General features: G+C 29.8%; 1 protein-coding gene across 1 annotated transcript in view; it reads right to left on the bottom strand.

Annotated features, from left to right (window-relative positions):
- Positions 1–22,816, bottom strand: part of LOC142332111 (anoctamin-7-like) — a 223,300-nt gene that overhangs the window by 62,140 nt on the left and 138,344 nt on the right. The window contains exon 6 of the mRNA XM_075378345.1: positions 9,361–9,471. Coding sequence (XP_075234460.1) covers positions 9,361–9,471 — 111 coding nt within the window. The remainder of the gene's footprint in view (positions 1–9,360; positions 9,472–22,816) is intronic.

Raw genomic sequence — 22,816 nt, 5'->3', positions numbered from 1 at the left:
ACTCGCTCATGGAATCTTGCCATAACTTGAGTCTGGTTTCCTTGATGGCAAGAACATAGTCATTACGGGCGTGCCGGTAGATCCGCAGACCCTCAGTTCACACGTCATCAACAGCAATCCCCGTTAGGGGGCGACGCTGGTATCTTCTCCTAGCGGACCTAACTCTTGCGCACAGCACTCCACGGTCAGAGGACCACCACTTGGCAAACGACTTATAAGCTTTAAGGCATAAGCTTTTAAGATGACCATATGTAAAATAAACATAAATAATTAAAGAAAGCTAAAAGAGTTGATTTACCGCAATATTTTTTGAATTCTGTAACCCGAAATCATGCTTTCAGACATCAGTACACAATGCAAATCATTTTCGACATTACATTTGGAGTAGTAAAAATCTGTTGATGAAAAATTAATTTTTTCTTCATGTTATCGGTCGTAAAAAGCCTTCTGCTTCTTTAAGAGCTTAACAAAGTTTTTTCATCTTTAAGTGCGTGGTAAAATGTTATAAAAAAATGTTAGTTGGTACAGGTAAATATCATTTGCACAATTAGCTTTCATCATTTTTTGTTAGTAATGAATACGTAATATTAGTAATGAAATTGTAAATCAATCTTCTAAATAATTATCGTATATATAATTATATTAGCGTCCCCGCTACGGCTTCGCCCACGCTATGTGGTTACTTGGTTATACCGGTCGCGGTCAGGGGATAATTAGGCGGTCATGGCTTGCTTCGCTTACCCTTCCTGTCAAGCCAGAGGGCTCGGCCGCTTGGACCCTTGACCGCTTGAACCCCGCTGTGTTCATTAAAATTATGCTTGTGTGAATAATAATGATAAATAAAAATTAAAGCCTGTTCAGTTTATAAAAAATATCAGTTTATTGTAATTTCTTCAGAGCAACAGTTTACATACAGGAGCCGAAACATTGAGACTGGATGGTTAGAAGTTCTAAATTTATTTGAAAACGTGTATAAGATACTTTGATATATAAAAATATAAAAACCGATATCTCAATATCTTGGCAAGAAATACGCGGAAATGTAAAGTACCACGTTTACTTCGTTTTAACCAATTCGGAATCTCGGAAAATCCTTGCCCGCTTTGTTCATTAAACTCATACTTGAGTTATGTTTAAATCATGGTAAAAATGTATTTTACCCGTTCTTCGCGTTGCTCAGCAAACACCTTTAGGAGGTGACCGTACTTCGTTTCTCTTTTTTTTCAAACTTTTTAATTACATTTATTTTATGTATTTTTCTCAAGTAACTGGAGGCAGGTGCAGCCAGTAGCGTCACACGTATATTGAACAGTGGCTGTATTGGTTAAGCCTCCGCGCCGTACACTGTTGCACACCTTAAAAAATCGAAATTCAAAATATCCGAAAATAGTTTTTAGATATTTATCTGAAGAATATTTGCAAGCCCCAATCTAGTGAATAACTCATTTAGTATACTAATTTATAGGAAAAGAGGAAAAATTTAGAGGAAAATTTATAGTCATTGTTCAATTTTTTTACCTTTCTTCACCCCTTTTAAGGTAAAATTTCGAAAAATTTAGAAATTGTTTTTAGATATTTACACGAAAATTACATACACCAAAAATTAAGTGGATATTTTCTTTCGTTACCGAGAAATTAAAAGAAAAATAGTAAATTTCATTGTTACTCCATTTTAACACTTTAAACTAAGAATTAAAAAAAATCCTTTCTTAGTATGCACTTATACTGTAAGAAGAACATACATACAAATTTTCATCTATTTATCTTTAGTGTTTTTGCTGGGTGTTCAGTTTTGTGTTTTGCTGGGGAATCAGACAGTCAGGACAAGTTGGTTTGTAGGTAGGTACATATACATTTTGTATTGTTATATATTCATAATACATCATAGAGTGTTTATAAAAGAACTCCTCGCTTTCAAGTATTATACAAACGCATTGTATTTAAAGTATTACTTATATGAGTATATATTCTGAAAGGGTAAATTCTGAAGCTTTTTTGGGGTTTATACACTTTTATATGTGCATCATTCGTTGTCTTGCACACGTCCAGACGGTAATCGAGCTCTTCATATCGAGCATATCGAGTGTTAATTACAAATAAGGAAAGGAATTTTAATTTATTCAGTAATAAGTCTGCTTCACTTCTTGGCGTTGATTTTTGTTGTAATTTTTAATAATGCTAGCTGAAATCAGATAATTTTTTAGCATTTATTTTTTACTAATAATTGCAATTCTTTTCTTTCTCTTTGGCGTTTCTCCATCTAAGTTGGATCTGTCTTCCAACGTTGTCAGCAGAAATCTCTATACAAGATTATCTTCATGTTGATCCAGTCTAACTAAGAACACTTTTCATGTTAATTAGCGACGTCGTATTTGTACAAAAGTTTTATTACATGCGATTTTTTGTCACTATTTATACTTTAAAATTTAGCGCTAAAATGCTACAGTTAAATCTCAGCACAAGTAGAAGTAAAATAGTAGTGCTGTAGTTTATTCTTTTTCGTTATTTAAATAAACATATTAGACTATCAATTTTAGCAAAAACGTCTAATTGCGTGTTTATTATAGTCTTTTTGTTTCCAACATAATTAAAACATGTTCTTAAACTGTATGTTAATTACAAATAAAATATTTTGAATGAAATTAAACAGATTAATAAGAATAATAGTTAGCAAAAAAAGAGAAATTAAAAAAAATATATTTCTTTACTATTTTTTTAAAGCGTTTTTAATGCGAAAAATTTAATAGCATTATTACATAACCTGACTAAACGTATTGAAAAATTTATCCATTATCAATTTGTTCTTTAGTTAACTCGGTCTCCATTGCATCGTGTGTAGCCCTGAATTTTGAACAATTTTTCTTATATTATTTTTGAGAAAGTTGATCAAAATTTTTATGGAAATGTTTAATCACCACCAGACGGGCTGGTCTAGTCATTAACTCGTCATGGCAAATCAGTTGATGAACAGTTGACTTTCGAAGTCATTAGTTCTGAGGTTCAAATCCTAGTAAAAATTAGATGCTTTTATACGGATTTGAATACTAGACAGTGGATACAGGTGAACTTTGGTGGTTGGGGTTCAATTAATCACACGTCTCAGAAATGGTCGGCCTGAGTCTGTACAAGACTACACCTCATTTACGCGTGATACATATCATCCTCTCCTCATTGGGCTGTATGGTGGGGGGAGGTTGTTTATTGTTCATTAGTGTTGAACAGTGCAACTTACAGATTAGGAAAGAAGAAGAAAATTGTTTAATAGCTACGTAACTTATAACCGACGGATTTCGTTATTGATATTTAAATTTACTTATAATACCAAACACTGTTTACGTTAAGCAAGATTATAAGATCAATTATAAAAATACCTTATGTGTAAAAGAAAGTTGTTACTTACTGCAAATAACTTACTGATTTTGTTGTTTTTAATTCCGCTGCATTTACATATGTATGGACATCAATACAATCGGTTCCTTTGTTTTATCTTTTCATTTCTACCCTACCGAATATCGATAATATTATCAAATATTTCACAGAAGAAAGCACACTTTCTTCTACAATCCCATCTAATCTCCCAAGTATAATACTGTTCTCTTCTTTCAGTCCCTTCTACATTTTTTTTACTTCACTATATTTTTTTCTTTTGTCGATCCTTTCAAAGTTTCTATATTACATCTAATCACTCGCATATTTAATTGTAAATTATTATTCTGTCAGAAAAAAATATTATGATTATATATGAAGGTGCAAGAGGTAAATTGTAAATGTTCACATTTTTAATGTGAAGAGAATATGATATATTTAAAATATTGTGCGATATAAAAAAAATATTTTACAACTTAAGATATTAAATCTATGAATATAAAAAAGTTTATATTTACATATAAATGTTTATAAAAAATAAATTCATAAGAAAAAATGAGGTGAATCTGTAAAAAAATTTTATTTATGTTACTCATTAACAAGGAAAAAATATAAGAGGGGTATGATGAGAGAAAGTGCGTAACAAATAGTTACCGAATAGTAGTTCAAATTACTTAAACATTGAAGAAAAAGTACATCGATAAACATATAAGTAGATTCCAATAATAGTAGCATAATTGTATAATAATTAACAGTTTATATAAATTAAATATAAAATTTGACAGAAATAATATTTCGATTAAAAGAATAAGTACGAAGTAATAAATGTTATAGAAAATGCTGAAGTCCCATCTACACATATCAGGAAAGGGCGTGCAAAGAAAGCAAATAATTGTGCATCATATTCTTATTAAATGCAATTAAAAAATTCTACTAGGTTAAAAAATTTATAAAAAAAACAGTAACACTCATTTTAAAATTGTTGCTCCTTCTTACCTCGTTTAAGACATTTGACTGCGTGTTAAGAAAAGAACGTGTAAAATACGGATGCATGTGACAAAGTAAAATAGATGAAATTAAAATTATAAAATGAGAAATATGATGAAAATTTGAAAATGCGGATGACAGGAGTTCAACACTTGGTGATATGCTTGCAAGCTGATGCCTCTGCAGTGTTGCAATGAAATTGTGCTTCTATCTTTTCTTTTTTTTTCAAATATCTTCGTTTGAATTGACACTTATGTCTATAAATTGTTAGCAGAGTTCGAATATATGCGGGTGTGTGTTGCGCGTGAGCGGATGTTACGTATAGGATAGGCTTGTGCAATAACAAAATTGGGAAAGAATGGAAAGGGAAATGAAATGGTTCAGGGTGACATTTTTTTCATTTTATTTCTTTTAAAATTGTGGTATAGTAATCGTCACTTTTCTTGTATCACGTATTTTTCGTACTGCAAGCTTTAAATAAAAGATTTTTTTTTGTAATAAATTATTTCAGAAAAAGTCTGGCATCGTACTCTCTACTTATAGAGAACATTCTGAGATGCATGTAAATTCCAAAGAATTTGGCACTCTATCGATGCCAAAAAAAAAATTACATCGGCGTATAAAAGTAATGTGCGAGGTAAATTAGTAACATCCATACATTATATTTAAAAATAGGTGTTTTACAGTTTTTATTCAAAGAATCAGTTGATTTGAAAAGTAATCCGAAAACACTAAATATTCGAAAATTGTCGTTTATATCTTCACAGTTTCTTAATAGCCAACAATTATTTATAATTTCGATATAATACTATGTTTAAAACATAATAAACTTTTTTTTGACATAACGGATTCTATAAAATTTAAAATTTTATTATATGATAATTGCAGGATACTTTCTTTTTGATACAAAATCAAGGTGCAAAAATTATCTTCTGTAAAGCTAAATTGTTTGCCCTTTCATGAGTAATATGATAAATTATTATCGTGGATATGGTAGTAGACTTAATATAAAAACTTTTTCTAGTCAGTTTTTAGTAAGTGAATCTAATTTCATAGTTATTGTATTAACCTAGTTTGGCGCGGACGGTTACAGTTTATTGCATTTTTAGAATGTTATGTAAAACTTATTTTCTAAATTTAATTCCGATGATATCCGACCATTTTAAGTCAAGTATTGTTAATAGAATTAATTGTCCCGACCTTGTACCATAAGATAGTAAGCCAGGGGCAAAAAATCGGTTATTATTTGTTAGGTTGTAAGTTAATGAATCTGATCTCGTTATTATTTCGCAAATTTACCATAGTTGCATATGTTTTAGTCTCAGTTCCTTCTCAAGGATATTTCCCTACGGGAAGAATTATACTTTTAAGAACAGTTGCGTTAATCTAGTTTTAGCGTTTACGTAAGAGTTTTATAAGGTAAAATAAAAACTAACCCACCGGGTTAGTCTAGTGGTGAACGCGTCTTCCCAAATCATCTGATTTGGAAGTCGAGAGATCCAGCGTTCAAGTCCTAGTAAAGCCAGCTATTTTTACACGGACTTGAATACTGGATAGTGGATACCGGTGTTCTTTGGTGGTTGGGTTTCAATTAACCACACATCTCAGGTATGGTTGAACTGAGAATGTACAAGACTACACTTCATTCACACTCATACATATCATCCTCATTCATCCTCTGAAGTATTATCTAAACGGTAGTTACCGGAGGCTAACAGGAAAAAGAAAGAAATTAAAAACTAGAACAATACAGTGTTCTATAGGGTCTTTTTGTCATCGTCAGAGGAACCCTTACTTATAGCAATAATTTAAACAAACAAGATACAATTGTCCCAAGTGACATGAATATTATTAAAATAATTTTCAAGGAAAGGTGTTTAGCTTCAAGAATAAATATAAAAAGGGGTGTAACAAATAATTCATTTTTGATAACGCAAAATTATTCAAATCAATAAAAATTATGGACGTCGGTAAAGTATAATTGAATATTTTTGTATTTTAATCCTTAGGAAATTGTAATCCTGGACCAGTATATTTCAATTGAGGAAACCATTATTACTTAGGAGAGAGCATATCTGTTTATAGAGAAAGTGTAGATATGTTCTGCTTAAAGAGATTTTGGAAAATCTAAATATTGAATGGTAGTACAATATTGTATGATGAGCCGAGAATGATGTGATTTGGCAGTCTCATCCTCAGGGACTGAGAAGACTGAGTGAGATAATCCCAAGATTACAGATAAAATATGATTACTCTCTGAACATCTTCAGCGTTCTCCTACTAATAAACAGATACATTTAGAAATTCTTCAAGAATTCTTTTTAATGAAGCGAAGAGCTTATTTCCTTAATCAGTCAGTTTGAGTACTACTTAGTCAGTTCGGTATTTATTCATAAGTGGTTTTTAAACCACTAAAAAAATGTATATTTATGATTAATATATTACATGTTATATATACCATTATGTATTTTAATAACTGAATGGTAGAATCTACGACAAATTATTTTAAAGATGGCATAGTTATCATTTCACATTAATTTTTTTTTTTTGTAAATGAATAAAACAGTTTTTTTCCCCCACTTTTATAGGATAAGTGTTTACAAGAGAAGAAGATTGATGAAGCTTGTATTGGAATTGAAAATTCTAAACTTTCAAATTAAAATAAAAGTTTTTTACAAGTGTTATAAAAATATGCAAAATGATTTATTTTACATGGTGTTATGGTTTGTTGTACCGGATGTAGATAATATAACTTACAGAGGAAATATTTCTAACTCTAATATTTATCAGAAGCCTTCAAAATATTTTTTGATAAGAAATTACGTAGGTCTGACATTGATTTTAATTCCACTGTACAACACTGAAAATAATTGAGAATATAAATTTTAATTGGAGCTAATAAATCTTCTATTTGTCAATTATCAGGTAACAATTCTTCTAATATTTGTATTCAGTTTATTTTTTAATGTAGTTTATCAACAAAATAAATATGTACAAACAATTATATACACGGATTTTTAATCTACAAAAAACAACCAACGTTCAGTAAAGCCTCTGACTTACTTTGTCGGAAAACCTTTCATGCGAGTTACAGACATGCAACCTCGGTCCACACTCTTAAAATTCCATGTATATTTTCTAAGCGATAAACCGAATAAAATTCTGAACCGTTTTGAAATAGAAGTGGCAAAGAAAGTATTTTATGTGAATATAAGATTAATTTTAAATAATTTCCCTTAAATTTTTAACATTTTCGGTTGAAATACGTTTTGTTACTTTCGAATATAAAGATTTTATCAAAGGAAATGTAATTAAGTTTTTTAATGAAAATTTAGTTTCTAGTTTTTCACTGACTTTGATGTTTAAGGATTATTCATGAGTCAAAGAATATAGTTAAAACCCGTTTTTCGCCTCAGGTTATATACCTCGGATTTTGATTATTAAAACAATTGGCTGATTTTGTTATACTTGCACCTGTTAGTATCAGGAGCGCTACAGCTTGACATTCCATTAATGTAATGTTCTAGTAAATTGTTTTCGGTCCCAGGAAGAAAAAAATTTAAAGACCGTTTGTTTCCTGAAAACAACTCGTACTTTGGTCTGTGGTTTTCCGGTAATCGTAGATATAAACCGAAAATTATTTTCATGCGGTAAACTCTTCTTACCGCAAAAAATAAATTAATTTGCAAATATTACTTTATTTTACTTTTATAATTAATATATTAATTAAATTGATATTAATATATTTAAGCGTATTTATTAATCATAAAAATATAAAACGTTTTTTTTTTAAATAAATTGACCGAAACATTCTTGATTACAGGAAAAGGTTCTGTAATCATTAATTTAGGTTTAAAATGAATAGAATAAGAACATAAATAGGAGAAAATGCAGTAAACTGTTAAACATAAATTCCACAATTTTCTTTTATAGATTTTCTAATGGAGCAAAATATTTGGATGTATTATTTGTCCCTAAAATACGGATAATAAGTATCAATTCAAACCAACGAAAATACATTAAAATCAAGAAGAATTATAAAATCAGTTCAGAAATGACTGAAAATATTTTAATTAATGTTTTAGTATATATTTGCTTTGCGGGCATATTACTTAAATTATGTTAAATATGAAACAAAGATAGGGTTATAAATTATTCTGCAACAGCCCAGTTGTAGCAATTTTTCAACATTATTACAGATCTAGACTGGGAAAACTGAATAACCGATGTTAACAACTGTCAAAGAATAAATAAACATTAAAAAAAAAAAAAAATTAAAAAAATGTTAGTAATTATTGACGCTAAAACTCACTCTGACGATACGTCTCTTTATAAATATATATATATATTTTTTTTTTTTTTGGGTGGGTAATGGAGAACTTGTGTTAAAAATATTACATTTAATTAATAACATTATTCGTTGATGAATGATTTTTTAAATAAAGAAACCTAAGCTATGTTACATTTCCGAATGTATAACAATTAATACTGTATTTTTACCATGCTGTACTTAAATATAAATTAAAGAAGCAGACAAGCATCACTTCTTTACTATATGTAAATATTCAGTCATTTGTTAATCTTTACACTGATATTGATGTTTATAAATAAACATCAATATCATTGTTTGTGAAATCAACTATAACTATTGATATCGTGTATCCGTTAATGTTATTGGACAGATATTTTATTAAAACGATTCATATAAAAGCACATTAGCACCTTGCCCTGAATTTTTAATACAGATTAATAATAATGTTGCTTCTTAGTTTTCTTTTATATATACATCTCAGGCACTAATCTATGATAAAATTATAGAATCTTATTACTCGTGTTCTATACAGCTAAAGGTGAATGACCTATTACAATCACAGTGTAGCAGTTAATCTAGAGGTGATTTGCGGGAGAGTAGTGGTAAGAGTGCATAAGTACTGTTGAAATTGCAACACTGTCCAGACTCCAGCAAGCCATTGGTCGTGCGAACTCCTGTTAGTTATGATTACTCACCTGTAATGGTGCTCTCATATTTAATTCTTCGGCGTAGTGACAAAGAACAGGCCAAGTGGCGTGCAACTTGATAAAGTAGACGAGTTTTTTGTTGACGCTTTCTACCAGCTCCTTAAACAAAAAAAGGATTCATAACATTATTAAGCAACCAATGTAGGTAAAAATATTAGAATTTTTCATAATGGTGTTTGAGAAGTGTTTTATTACTCTTTCTGAATATCTAAAACGTCTCCTATGAATATTTGGTTCTGTGAAATGAATAGTTATTCTTCCAGAAAGATGCGATGTAGAAATTTCAACAAAACATACAAACCGGCCTAATGGTTAGTAGCCTAGAAGTTACTACGCAGCTAGATACAGTAAAGAGCGATCAATAGATTAATAAATTAAAAAAATTAAGGCGGGAGGAAAGATCTTTGGTAGGAAGGTTGTAGTTGATAGAAAACCCCGCAAAAAATATGTTAAATTTAATAAAAAATTTAGAAGACGAAAAGGGAAAAAGTATATCAAGATTTAAGAAAAAGAATAGAATGCGTAGGAAAGGAAAACAGGTTGAATGGTAGAGGATTTTTAGAAGGCAGGTTGACTAAAAAAATGCTACGTACCAAAGTAAAAGAAAAAACTATCAACATATTAAAGCGGCCGTGTCTTTTAAAGACCGTAAAAGCTATTTGATAATTTAGAATCGAATAAAAAAGCAAAACATTTTTACGATCTACCAACGACGATTTGACGGTTTTATTTTACTTTTTAATAGCCGTTTAGTGTGAGTTACTTTAGGTTATTTTTAATGACACATTTTATTTAGCTTTTATTCAAGTAACAGAGGATTTTTTTGTCACATACATCTCCTCGAATTATTTTCACATTTTTACGTCTTATTTTTAAACCTATAGACTCTTATATTATATTCTGTACCTATAGAATTATATTCTGTACCATTATTCATTTATGAATATTATGAATAACGCTACCATGAGTTAATCCGATATATCAGTTATTGTAGCAAGTCTTATCCGGACAGGCGAGTCAATTTTTATGATTTTCTACAAAAATATAAAACAAAGTTTACTGTGAAATGTTTTTGTCAATGTATCTATCAATAATTATTTAATTTGCATTATCACAATCGGTATTTTAATTATCACAAACTTTTTTTCTGAACGATAAAGCTTCGTAATTCGATCTGAACTATTTCTAGATTCCTATCATTATTGCTGATACGAAAATCGATAGTAAAAAAATTTCTGGAAGGGTAGAAAAATTTTCAGCATTATAAAATCATCTCATGTTCGTTGTTATACTGAATAAAAAATTAAGAAAAATATATACCAAGATAATCAGCATCTTGGTTTACTTAAGGAAAACTAAGGAACCGCAAGTATGTGTGATAGCGCAATCGAGCTGATAATAGAAAAATAAGGTTATTCTGCCTACAATTATTTTATAATTAGCTAACTGATCAATTAGTAGTAAAAAACCTAAAAATAAATAACTCTATCATTAAATAGCTCATCTCAAACTAAGTAGTAGGTTATAACAAGCTATTTTCAAGTTTAGAAAATAACTTAAACATTTGTAACTATAAAATAATTTTAAATTTCGAAATTTATCTCTGAATTATTTTTATACAAAAAAAGACACGCACAATTACATAAGTTTCTTAATTGTACGTAACTGTTCAAAATATGAATTTACTGTTTTTAAGGAATAAAAATTATTTGGTGCACAAAATAAAACAATCGTAATCAAGAATATGTCGAATTTTAAGAAAACTCTCCTGATATTCTGCTTGAAAATCAAAAAATTTGAGTAGTTGAAAAGCAAGCGATGTTAAACTCTTTTAAGTATTTCTTTTTTTGGAAAAATAATTATTCAGTTCTATCCAGCAGCGGTTCTCAAACTTTTTTTACGTACCACTCGTGTGAATTACAGATTGGTAACGTATCACTGAATTATTAAATATGTAATATGTCATTAGATTAGCGTAGAGTTATATATCAGACTGGTGAAGCGATAAAAAAGTACAATCTTTTTTTGAAAGTATCTATATATTTTTAAAAATTATCATACGTAACAATTTTTTTTAAATTTATATCGATTTTATTATAATTTTTATTAATAATTTTTCATAGTAAATTTATTTACTTTACAAAGAAATGTTACGTTGTAGATTTACTTACATTACTGGTAACAATCGTTTTTAACATTAGGTGAGTGTGTTTGTATAAAGTATTTAAAATTGTTTTAAAATAGCCATTTTTTTCCTTTACGTGTACACGTAATATTTAAACATGTTTTCTTTTAATGTATTCATTGCTTGAGTAAATATTGTTTTTTAATTTGTCACATATTTTGTATAATACAAGAATGGTACTGTATTGATTTTAAACTTTCTTTGAAATGTTTGTGGAATGATAGATTCGTTCTTTCATACACAAGTCAAATAATCATTAAAATTAATTTTGTAATGAAGTAATTACTATCCTGTGGAGTGCACTTTTCCACTGTAGTCGAAGTTGATTGTGTTTTTTAATGCTGTTTCACGGTTTATTCGTAAATCACCATGATGAAACACATTATGACTACAAGCTATGTTGTAAATCATATCGTATTGTAAGTGTTGTGACATAGTATTGTAAGTATTGAAACATCTTTTTTAATACAAAGCGCTCTGTTTCTACGTAATCAAAAAACTGAGGTTGAAATGACAGGATCTACTGAAAAGATAGTTATCAAGTAGTTTTAAGGCTTAATATTGCTTTAATTTTTGGAATCAATAAACCGCTATATTGCTATCCATCTGTATCGCTGTATTGCTGTGTTATCTGTACTCCAGCCGGCTGTGAATAAAAATGATGGGTGGGTTAAACGATCTTACTGTTAAAATTTAATTACATAATTTTAATTTTAATTAATTTACTATGACAGTGCATAAGGAATGAAACAAATATATTAAACCCACAGCAATATTAGTATAAAAAACTTGGGTGAGCTTTATTTTCTCAAAACGAGGGAATGGCTTTAATTGCTATAAATCTGAACAAAAAAATAAGAGCTGGAAGTTAAAATTGTTTAGATTTAGATGAATCTGGTATTATGAGTTTGGCGGGAGGAGGAAGGAAAGAAGAAAAAGAGATTTACACTTTTTGTTGGTATTATTATTATTTTATTTATTCTTTAGCAGTTGTAATGTTATCATGAAACCCATAGCATTCCGGCCGTTATTTTAAGCTAAATTGCAGCAAGACAGATTACTATATGATAAATAAGGGATGATTTATGAAAACATCAAGAATTTTATAGATATTTAATTAATTCCAAGATAAATTTATTTATTTTGTATAAGTAATTTATTAATGAAGGAGTAAATAATTTTCATCATTGCGTAACTTTTTTTAAATTTTATTTCTTGTCTATGAGCTTAGAGTTGTAGCCAATCTGTGGGTTTTATTAGGCAAACCATTTTTTACCTTTTAAGTTTCTCGTTTAATCATCCTCAGTCATGGAAATGATAATTACATGTACGGTAAAAAAGTGAAAGAGCAAACTGGTGAATTGTAATATGATTTGATGATCTACCTAAGATAGCGGTGACTTTAGCGACAATTTTCTGTAAATCTTAACGTTATTTCTTCTGTGAATTTATAACTGTTTCCTCAAAGAAATGAAGTTTATTTTTTTATTCAATTTATGTGAGAAGTATAGTTGAGGCTGATATTTTATAAAGATATATCTTGAAGAATTCCTTTACACGTCCATTTAGAGTGAACAACCTACTGATGACAACACAGGGAATGATTTAAGTTTTGGGTGCGAATAGGTGTTTTAAGGAAAGTGTATTTCATAGGGTATCACAATTTCATGCCTAATCTTACAAATTCTCTGTTCTGATATTTCCCTAGATTCAGTCAATCTTCTCTTATATTTTTTTATTCATTAATTTTTCTTAATAAACTAAATTAATGAACATAATTAATTACTTCTAATTGATTTGCTTGCTTTGTTTTACTTGATTTAATAGTTTTAACTGATGGGATTGATTTGTTTTTAAAACTTTTTTTTAATTTATAAATTAATTGTTTTTGTTTTTAAAGATTACGAGATAAGAAGTTTCTTTAAATAATTTTGTTGAAATCCTTCTTGAGAGAAAATATATCTACATATTTATTACAAAAAGAAGTCTACTTAAAATATCATAACTATTTGGTAGTTTTATGACTATTTAAGTTCAATAAAATGATTTTTTTTATACAAAAAATCAGATGTGGACACCACATGACTTCCTTGTACGTCTATAAAATTACATATATACATTTTTTTGAAATGAAAAGTATATAAAATTTTATTTCTTTAATAACTTGTGATATATATATATATATATATATATATATATAATTTTTTTTTAAATTATTTATTGTAAAATTTGTTTATAATCAAAGGTTAATAATTATTAATAAACCAATATATTTAAATTAAAAAAAAAAAAATTGAAAAAAAAGAAATGAAGTATTTAAATCGATGTGCCTTCCCCTTGTAAGATCAAATATTTCATCAATTAAACTTTTATTTGGCTCTAACTCTGGAACCAATGAAAATAAGTACCACTCATGTACAGCTCTACAATATAAATAAGCACAGCTCTCAATGAGGGCTTATTAATGCAGTTAAAAAAAAATTCAAAATTCATTTTTTTGGGATTTTCGCTTTTTTGGATACTTTTGGTCCAGTCGATCGCAATTATAAGGGAGGCGAACAATTAGATATTACAACAGTTCTAAATACAAAATTTCAACATCCTATGGCTAATCGTTTTGTATGCTTACGTACGTACAGACGTCACTCCAAAACTAGTCAAAATGGATTCAGGGATGGTCAAAATGTATATTTCCGTTGAAATCTGAAAACCGACATTTTTCGCGATCACAATACTTCCTTTACTTCGTACAAGGAAGTAAAAAAGTGTGATAGACTATTAAATAAATGTATTACAAAAAAGAAAAAAAAGTAGGGTAAGAGTATCGTTGAAAATCCTTATTGAGCGAAGGTTCAGTGTGTACAAAGTACACAAGTCTATACAAGTACACAAGTCTGTACAAAGTGGTAAGTATTGTGAAACTTTGTAGTTTCACAATACTTACCAAGAAATAAAACAAAATTTTCGAAAAATTTATTTAGAATATTTTTAAAAAACTCGTTTGGTTTTACTTCCATCTACGAATAATAACATATTTACAATTTGTTTTGTAAATACGTATGTATTTTTCCGTTTAACATAAAAAAATAATTTAACAGTTCCGTATTGCATTAATATCGCATGTATATACTTGTATACAAGTAAATTCCAGACCTCATTAAAGTAAAAAAATCTTATGTGGACAAGACATGTCTTTCTTGTACGCCAATTAAATTACACTTACACATTTTTTTTTTTAATGAAAGTACATAAAATTTTGTTTCATTAAAACTTCTAATATTTTTTTCATTTTTTTTGTGTTATTGAATTACTACTATTCATCGTAATATTTTTTTTACAGTAAGAAGTTAATAATTATTAATAAATCAATATATTTAAATTAAAAAAAGTTAATAAAAAAAAAAGGATTTGAAGTCTCATTCGGACCGATGTGCCTTCCTCTAAGTTACAAATATTTTATAATTAAAATTTTATTTGGCTATAAATCTGAAAGCAATAAAAATAAGTACCACTTATGATGTGTCGTTGAAAAGCTCTCAATTAGGGCTTATTACTGCAGTTAAGAAAAAATCCAATTTTTTTTTTATTTTGGGCTTTTTCATTCGATTTCAGACTTTTGGTTCAGTCGATTGCAATCAAAAAGGAAGGTGCAAAACTAGATGTTACAACAGTCCTAAATCCAAAATTTCAACAAAATACGGCCAATCATTTGAGTTATACGTACGTACGTACAGACGTCTAACCAAAACTAGTCAAAATGGATTCAGGGATGGTCAAAATAGATATTTCCGTTGAAATCTGAAAACCGAAATTTTTCAAGATCACACTATTTCTTTTACTTCTCACAAGGAAGTAAAAAATTTCTGTTCTCTTTCAGTGTGTCCTGTTTCATTATTTTTGGTCAATAATTCTTTATTATTTTAACTTCTAAAAAATGATGTGGTTTGGCGATATTTTCTAACAGTTATACTTTTTTAGTGGTAAACATAATTTTTTTTTACAGTAAAATAAATTTACATTTTTACTTCCCTGTACAAAGTAAATGAAGGTATAGTGATCGCGAATTATTTCGGTTTCCAGATTTCAACGGAAATATCCATTTTACCATTCCTGAATCCATTTTGACTAGTTTCGGCGTGGCGTCTGTACATACGTACGTACATATGTGCGTATTTAAATCCAGAAAATCTGGATTTTGAACTTTTTCTTAACTGCAGTAATAAACCTTCATTGAGATCTTTCAACGATATATCATAAGTGTAACTTATTTTAATTGGTTTCAGAGTTATAGGCAAATAAAACTTTAATTAATGAAATATTTGGATCTTACAAGGGGAAGGCACATTGGTTCGAATCAGACTTCATTTCCTTGTTTTTTTAGCTTTTGTTTTAATTAAAATATATTAATTTATTAATAATTATTAACCTTTGATTGAAAAAAATACGATAAAAAATAATTCAATAATAACAATTTAAAAAAATGAAAAAATATCACAAGTTTTAATGAAATAAAATTTTATGTACTTTTCATTTTAAAAAATTGTGTAATTTTAATTTAATAGACGTACATGGATGTCATGTGTTGTCCACATCAGATTTTTTTTATGAATTTGTGTTTCAATGAAATAATTGTGTTTAGAATCAGTGGTATTCCCATATTTAGATATGTAAAACATGCAAGTCGCTTTGTCGAGATATCTGTTTTATATCTACCTCATCCGTAACACTATTACAGTAAATCACATACGTTTCCTGTTATATGATAAAAAGTAGTAAGTAAAGAAAATTAGTAATATTAATCGTAGTTAATTCAACTTCATAAAGGTAATATCTTTTTTCGTTTTATTTTTTAAATTGATATTTAAAATACCACCGCTACCTAGTATGTGAAGAAAATAAATAAGTAGCAGGATCAAGTTGAGAAGAGACTCCGTAAATTACCTGAAACGGCATGAGAAAATCTCATTTTTCTGCGGATTTTCTGAGTTGAAGTGTAAAATATAGATATGCAAAAAATCTCTTAATAAAATAGTATATTAAATTCCAATTTATACTATTTACGAAAATAACTCAATGGACATACTTCTAAATTTTGTTCGGACTGTGAAGAGAATTTTTATCGGTGCTGACGAGCGAACTTCGATTTTTACTTTCAACATCCCAGCAAAGACCTTCCGCTTTTTTCTTATATGTTCTGAAAGAAATATTTGAAAAACTTTTAGTGCTATCTTACGCATAAGTAGCACAGATAAAAAGTCAGTTATGTAATTAATACTTTGAATTACAAGCTAATTCAAATCTCATGTATCTCAGGTTTTTATTTTATTTTATTGATTTATCTACTTATTTACTGAAAATTTATTCATAAAATCAATTAAATTTGTATTTACCCTAGGAAAATTATTCTTTGTCCACTTTTTCGTCATTATTATGGTAATTAATTTAGTTGTACTCAAATTCTTATTTTGTGAAGTTTTATACGCATCATGTTTTATTACGATTTTTTATGGTGTGGTAATGAGTTTTAAAATAAAAGCTGTAGAAATATGTCATAAAACATCTTTTGATATTGAACTAGAATAATGTGTTGTCTAATAATCTGATCCTGATAATTCTATATATTTTTGTTATTTTAAACGCGTAATTTAACGATATTTTATTCAAGTTTTTCAGAAGCATATTTCTTGGCCAGAATTGTTATTTTTTATTTAAATCATATTTAACAATAAATTATCTAATTAAAATTTAGTATTTTCTCATTATGTTATTTATTTTTAATAATTCACTACTGGTAGGATAATTGTAGCTGTAATATAGCTGTCTTATAATCCTTAACAAAATTATCTATGCGTTTTATTCAGTGAGATTCAGAGCTTTTTAAAGAACGTTACGAAAGTGGTGAAATATTTGCAGTTTATACTGGATGTGCTATTCTCAGTTCAAGAAACAATATCTTTTTATTCAATTATATTATTTTTTTTTCCTTTATGGTGTTTTAGGGGCATCGACTACTATGGTCATTAGCCCCTTCCAAAACAAAAAAAGAAAAAACAAAAAGAACAAAGATTCTATATTCTCTCAGTATGAAAACTAGCAACATAGTCAAAATACAAAAATTCTTTTCCTCCCCCGAAAAAACAAAAACTCAGGTGACATAGTGAACGACAAGTCTTGTCAAACTAAAAGAGCATCTAACAAAGACTTGTCAATGGATAATTAAAACCAAAAAAAACACAACATAACAAGGGTGTAAAGGCCCTTGTCATTTTTAAATATTTGTAACCATTTCTTACGAAATTTAACTCTCAAAACAAAACTTGTCAGTGATGTAGATTGAAATACACATCAATAAAATCTATTATACCAAAACATGACAACGGTATAAAGGATCCATTTAAAATCATACGAAAAACTCTTATATTCAATCTCAAATATCTATATTAATTAATAAATAAAATTATATTTATTTCTTAAAATCTCAATTAAGATATTTGATCTTACTCTTTTAACTTTTATCGCCTAGGTTTTCCTTTAGGCCATCCTTCTTTCTTGCTCTTCTCCATTATCCTAAAGGCCGCAATGTCGAATTCTGCTGTGTCTGAAACATCCAACATCGTTCCCTCAGTTCCTCTGGTGGAAAATGCGGAAGATCTTCTGCTGTCGGTATCGGATGATACCGGCTCCATTGGCAGAGCAAAAAGCACATCACAGTCAAGACTGGATGTGCTCACTACGAGAGTGCTTGAGGCGGCTGAATATTTCGCTCTCTCAGCTAACGGCCTCTGGGATTTCGGAGGCTCTCCATTTTAGTTTTCCCTAAATCTTCCTTTTCTAAAATAGGTATTTTTATTTTCGCGGGTTCCGGAGTTGGGATTTGTTCAATCTGAACTTTCGTTTCAGGTTCCTTCATTTGTTTTGGACTTTGCGATGCCTTAGAAGTATTTGTAGGCTCATTTTTCGATGAACTTAGACGATGTTGCTTTGGCAGGTCTACTTTCGTTTTATACGACTTTGGGCTGCTACCCCTAAATGATCGATTCTTTAATTTCTGGTTAATAATTTTTTTCACCAATGTTGTGAAGACTGGCGCGAGTTCTGTTATTACGTCCATAGGTTTGACGGTGGCTGCAGGAGCAGCAGCATCAACCTGTGCATAAGTCGTGGTCTTTGGCATTCAGTTATGCACGATTTTCCTGGCTTCGAAATAACTGACTTTTGTACGGTCTTTACTTCCTGTATTGCAATTTTCTCCTTATATTTTGGACAAATTCCTTGATCGTGCGCTTTGTTGTCCATTACAATTTACACAAACCGGTGGGACCCTGCTCGGATCATCCGGGTGCAAGGAGTTGCGACACGTGCAGATCTGTTTCCTCGTGCATCTCGCAGCAGTGTGTCTGAATTTTTTATATCCAAAACACCGCAATGATTTTGGAATGAACGGATGCAAATCAAGCATATGAAATCCTGCCTTTATTTTCCCTAGACATTTAGGTCTGTTAAAAGTTAACACGTGGGACGCGGAGGGTAAAACGTCTCCGTTTCGTCGAGTGTTTAGCTGTCAACACGCAACGACTCCTTGTTCTTAAAGTTCCTCAACAATTTCATCCTCCGTGCAATTAAGCAAATCTCTGCACACAATAACTCCTTTAGCGGTATTTAGTATCGTGTGATATAACCTCAAGGTCGATAAGTCCAATCTTCTTTGCTTTTAATAACCGAGAAAACTGTACTTTGTTAACGGTTTCTATAAATAATCCCATCGCAGTTTTCCTTGTATCTTTAATCGGTACTCTAGCTGCTTAGGTGACGCCACGAACTATCACGAAGAGGCTGATTTTAGAAAAGTCACCATCCTTTTTCTTTATTATTAAATACTCAGGAGTAGGTATTCCGCTCTTAGGTCCAAACATGGTTCGATCCTTCCTTTCTAGAACTATATACTTATCGCTAAACTCAATGCCTCTCCTCCTCTTCGCTACCGAAGAAAGAGGATCTCCAGAACGAGGGTTTTACGTGGACCCTCTGCCACGGAAGTTGTGGAAGCTATTGTTTCCATAATCCTATAATTCGTCAGTCAATATGTCACAAGGTACGGGCGGAGAGACAGTTAGGCGTGTCCCGGATCAATGATCCTGCCTGGGTTCCCCCAGTCAGCCGCCTCCCACAAATTTAACCAGGGCTGGGGAGTCAGGCACTGCCTGACCCACGGTAACGACATCCCAGGGCTCGCACGTAGCAGCAACGGCTGCGACACCCTTACCCACTGGACAATCCCTGCCAAAGGCCGAAGTGACTGACTCACACTGGACGGCGCAAGACTTCAGCAGAGCAAGCTTACAGCAGCCCACCCACAACCCGGCTCCACACCCGGAAGAGGGATGGGCACTCCCCGTCCGCACTCCGCTCAGCGTCGGCAAACAGATTACGGTCATGCCTCCCGTCATATTAATGTTAATAATAATAATAATAATAATAATAATAATTATTATTATTATTATTATTATTATTATTATTATTACTATTATTAATGAATTAAGACATCACTTTCTGGCATTAGCCTAACCTTTCACTAAAACGTTTGTTGCATCTGTCAGAATACAGGGTTTTGATTTGTACGCGAAATTAGTTTTTATTCATGTTCATTTTAGATATTAAAATTGAAATAATTTTCTATGGAAAGACAATATTTTTATAACATAAGAGAATTTTGTTTCATTAAGAAAATATATAAAAATGACTTAATACGTTATCGTATATTATAAAATGCTGTCTTTTAATTAATATTATAGATTAAATAGAAGTAGTTTTGTATATAATTCCTCAAAAAAGCTTATTATAACTTAGAGAAAATTTTATCATGATTGTAATACAACCCAATAAATAAATAAAAATAAATTATAAATATTAGAACGATTTATATACTTAAATCAGCTTATACCAATATTTAACTTGGTGAGTGAATTTTAAGCATTGTTTTTTTTTTAAATAAATAATTTTCATTGAATTGGTTCTGATGGACTGTGAGGTAATGAGAGTGCGTCAACGTAAACAAAACCCTCATATTCTTATAAAAGCTGCGGTGAAAAGTAAAGAATTATAACAGTAATGAAGTTACAGTAAGTACTGTTTATAAGTAAGAAGTCATACTGTTATATCACTTAATTGGTTTTTTACATTTTTATCCATTTTAAGTAAGATTTCTGAACGATTTATACTTGAATGATGATGCAATAACTACAGGAAAGAAAGGTTTTGAGAGGGATTTTCCAGAAAATAATGTTTCCTAATTTTTTTATTATTATGTTAATATAAATTTAGATAAGAATCGTGACTGTCTTAGACCTCTTATGATTTATCGCATTTTATTTCGATTAAGTTTTATCAAAGCAGGTGACCAGTTACTATCTTGGTTTCTAGTTACACTGAAAATCGTTTCTAAGTTTAAATTGGTATAATTATAATTAACAAAAAGATAATTAAATAATCAATCCTGCCCATCAATCGTGATTTGCATGCACAATAATATCAGTAAGTAAACTGTTATCACCCGAAAATGACTTAGTAATAAATGGTATAAAGACGGATAATGCTGTAGCTTAAGGAATTATTAAATTGAATGATCTCTTTATTTGAAACAAAAATATTAGGTTGGAATGTAAAATTTTGCGTTCAGTGTAAGGTAAAATTTATTGTACGCAGTTTAAACTTCCCAAACAAGATTTAAAGCAAGTTTGTTTTACACTTTCGGAGTTATTACTTGGTACGGAATTACAGCTTGGAGGGCATACTATGGATTCCTTTTAAATAAAATAGTATTGATACAAAGGCAAAATTTACGTCACACTGTCTACAAGAATTTTGTTACACAGATAATTCTGGGATATTATAATGTATTTTTTGATGCTGAATGCAAGTAAACTTCAAAACTGCTCCTAAAATTTTCATTATTTTGTAATTCATTCGTAAAAAAAAAATTGTTAAACCTATTTATTTTCTCTATTATCACTAAATACTTATAAAATCTGCTGTAAATCAATGTTTATATTAATGAAATAGAAATTTCTGAAGATTATAAACCGCTTAGAGAAGAATAATTTGGAGAAGTGACCAGTGGGATTAATATGGCATCATAGAATGACACCGATACTATTTACTACGACTTATTCTTTCTAGAAAAAAAAAAAATCTATTATAGTAATATGACTTAATTAATAGCCTTTATTAATGACAACGTAATTGATATAGTCATTTCAGGCACTATTTTTACTGTGGAATAACCAGGTCAGGTTTCATGTGAACGCTATCGCGAGTTTGATCTTTTATTTTATTCCTAATTTTTCTAATATAGGCGTGTAATTTTTTTATTTGTTTCACACATATTCTTTTTTGGGAATTGTTAGTAATTTATATGAAAATCCCTCTTATAAAAAATCATCCTAACAATTTTTTCAATGTGTGTGGTGAATTAACTTTTAAATCTCAAAAAATTCGATTAAAAAATCATATGAACTCTATTTTGGTTGTGAAATAGGAGATCAGAACAAGTTTTGGTCAAACGTACTTGCTGTAATTCTTGAGTAACTTTATTAAGTTGCTGGCTCAGTGGAAAAACACGAAATATCCTTTTGCTGTTCCTATGGTATGGAGTGGTCCTAAGGACCACTCATAGACTTTTGTTTTTGTATCAGAAATATTAAAGGCATAAGTAAATTCAAGAAATCTGTTGCACATTGTAGTCTTCTTTCAGCCGTAAAACCTATTCCACGCAGTGATGAGTTATCTGTTTCGGTTCCGTCAGAAATATAAAGTTTAGAAAAAAATATTGACGATGAAGAAGGTAATCATAATTAAGAAAGTAATGAAGAAGAGGATATAGATTTCCTTATGGAGAGCACTGAACCTCACAAAATTACACATTCAGAATTTAATGATCTGGTTTCTGATCTTAATTTGTCTAAATGTGATACTTAATTTTCGTTCTTAAAGTGGGCGATAACGCCCTCTTGTGGGAGCTGGAGGACTTCAGGGAAGGCGGTAGAAGGCCCACAGAAAATTGGGGGCGTTCGGGCGGTCTAGAAAGGCGATGGCTGATTAAAAAAAAGGCAAAATTTATGTTTTCCTTATATTTCAAACTAAAATTAAATACCTGCAACACTAGTACAAAAAATTTTAGGGACACCGATACTTAATGCTAAAAAATTATTGTATTCAAACTACTTAAATTTTGCAGTCAAGAACGAATAAACAAGAAAATTA

Source organism: Lycorma delicatula, chromosome 1 (genome assembly GCF_047948215.1).
Source record: "Lycorma delicatula isolate Av1 chromosome 1, ASM4794821v1, whole genome shotgun sequence".
In the NCBI taxonomy this organism is placed as follows: domain Eukaryota; kingdom Metazoa; phylum Arthropoda; class Insecta; order Hemiptera; family Fulgoridae; genus Lycorma; species Lycorma delicatula.
The sequence above is the reverse complement of the archived record's forward strand: the minus strand, read 5'-3'. Positions and strand labels throughout refer to the sequence as shown.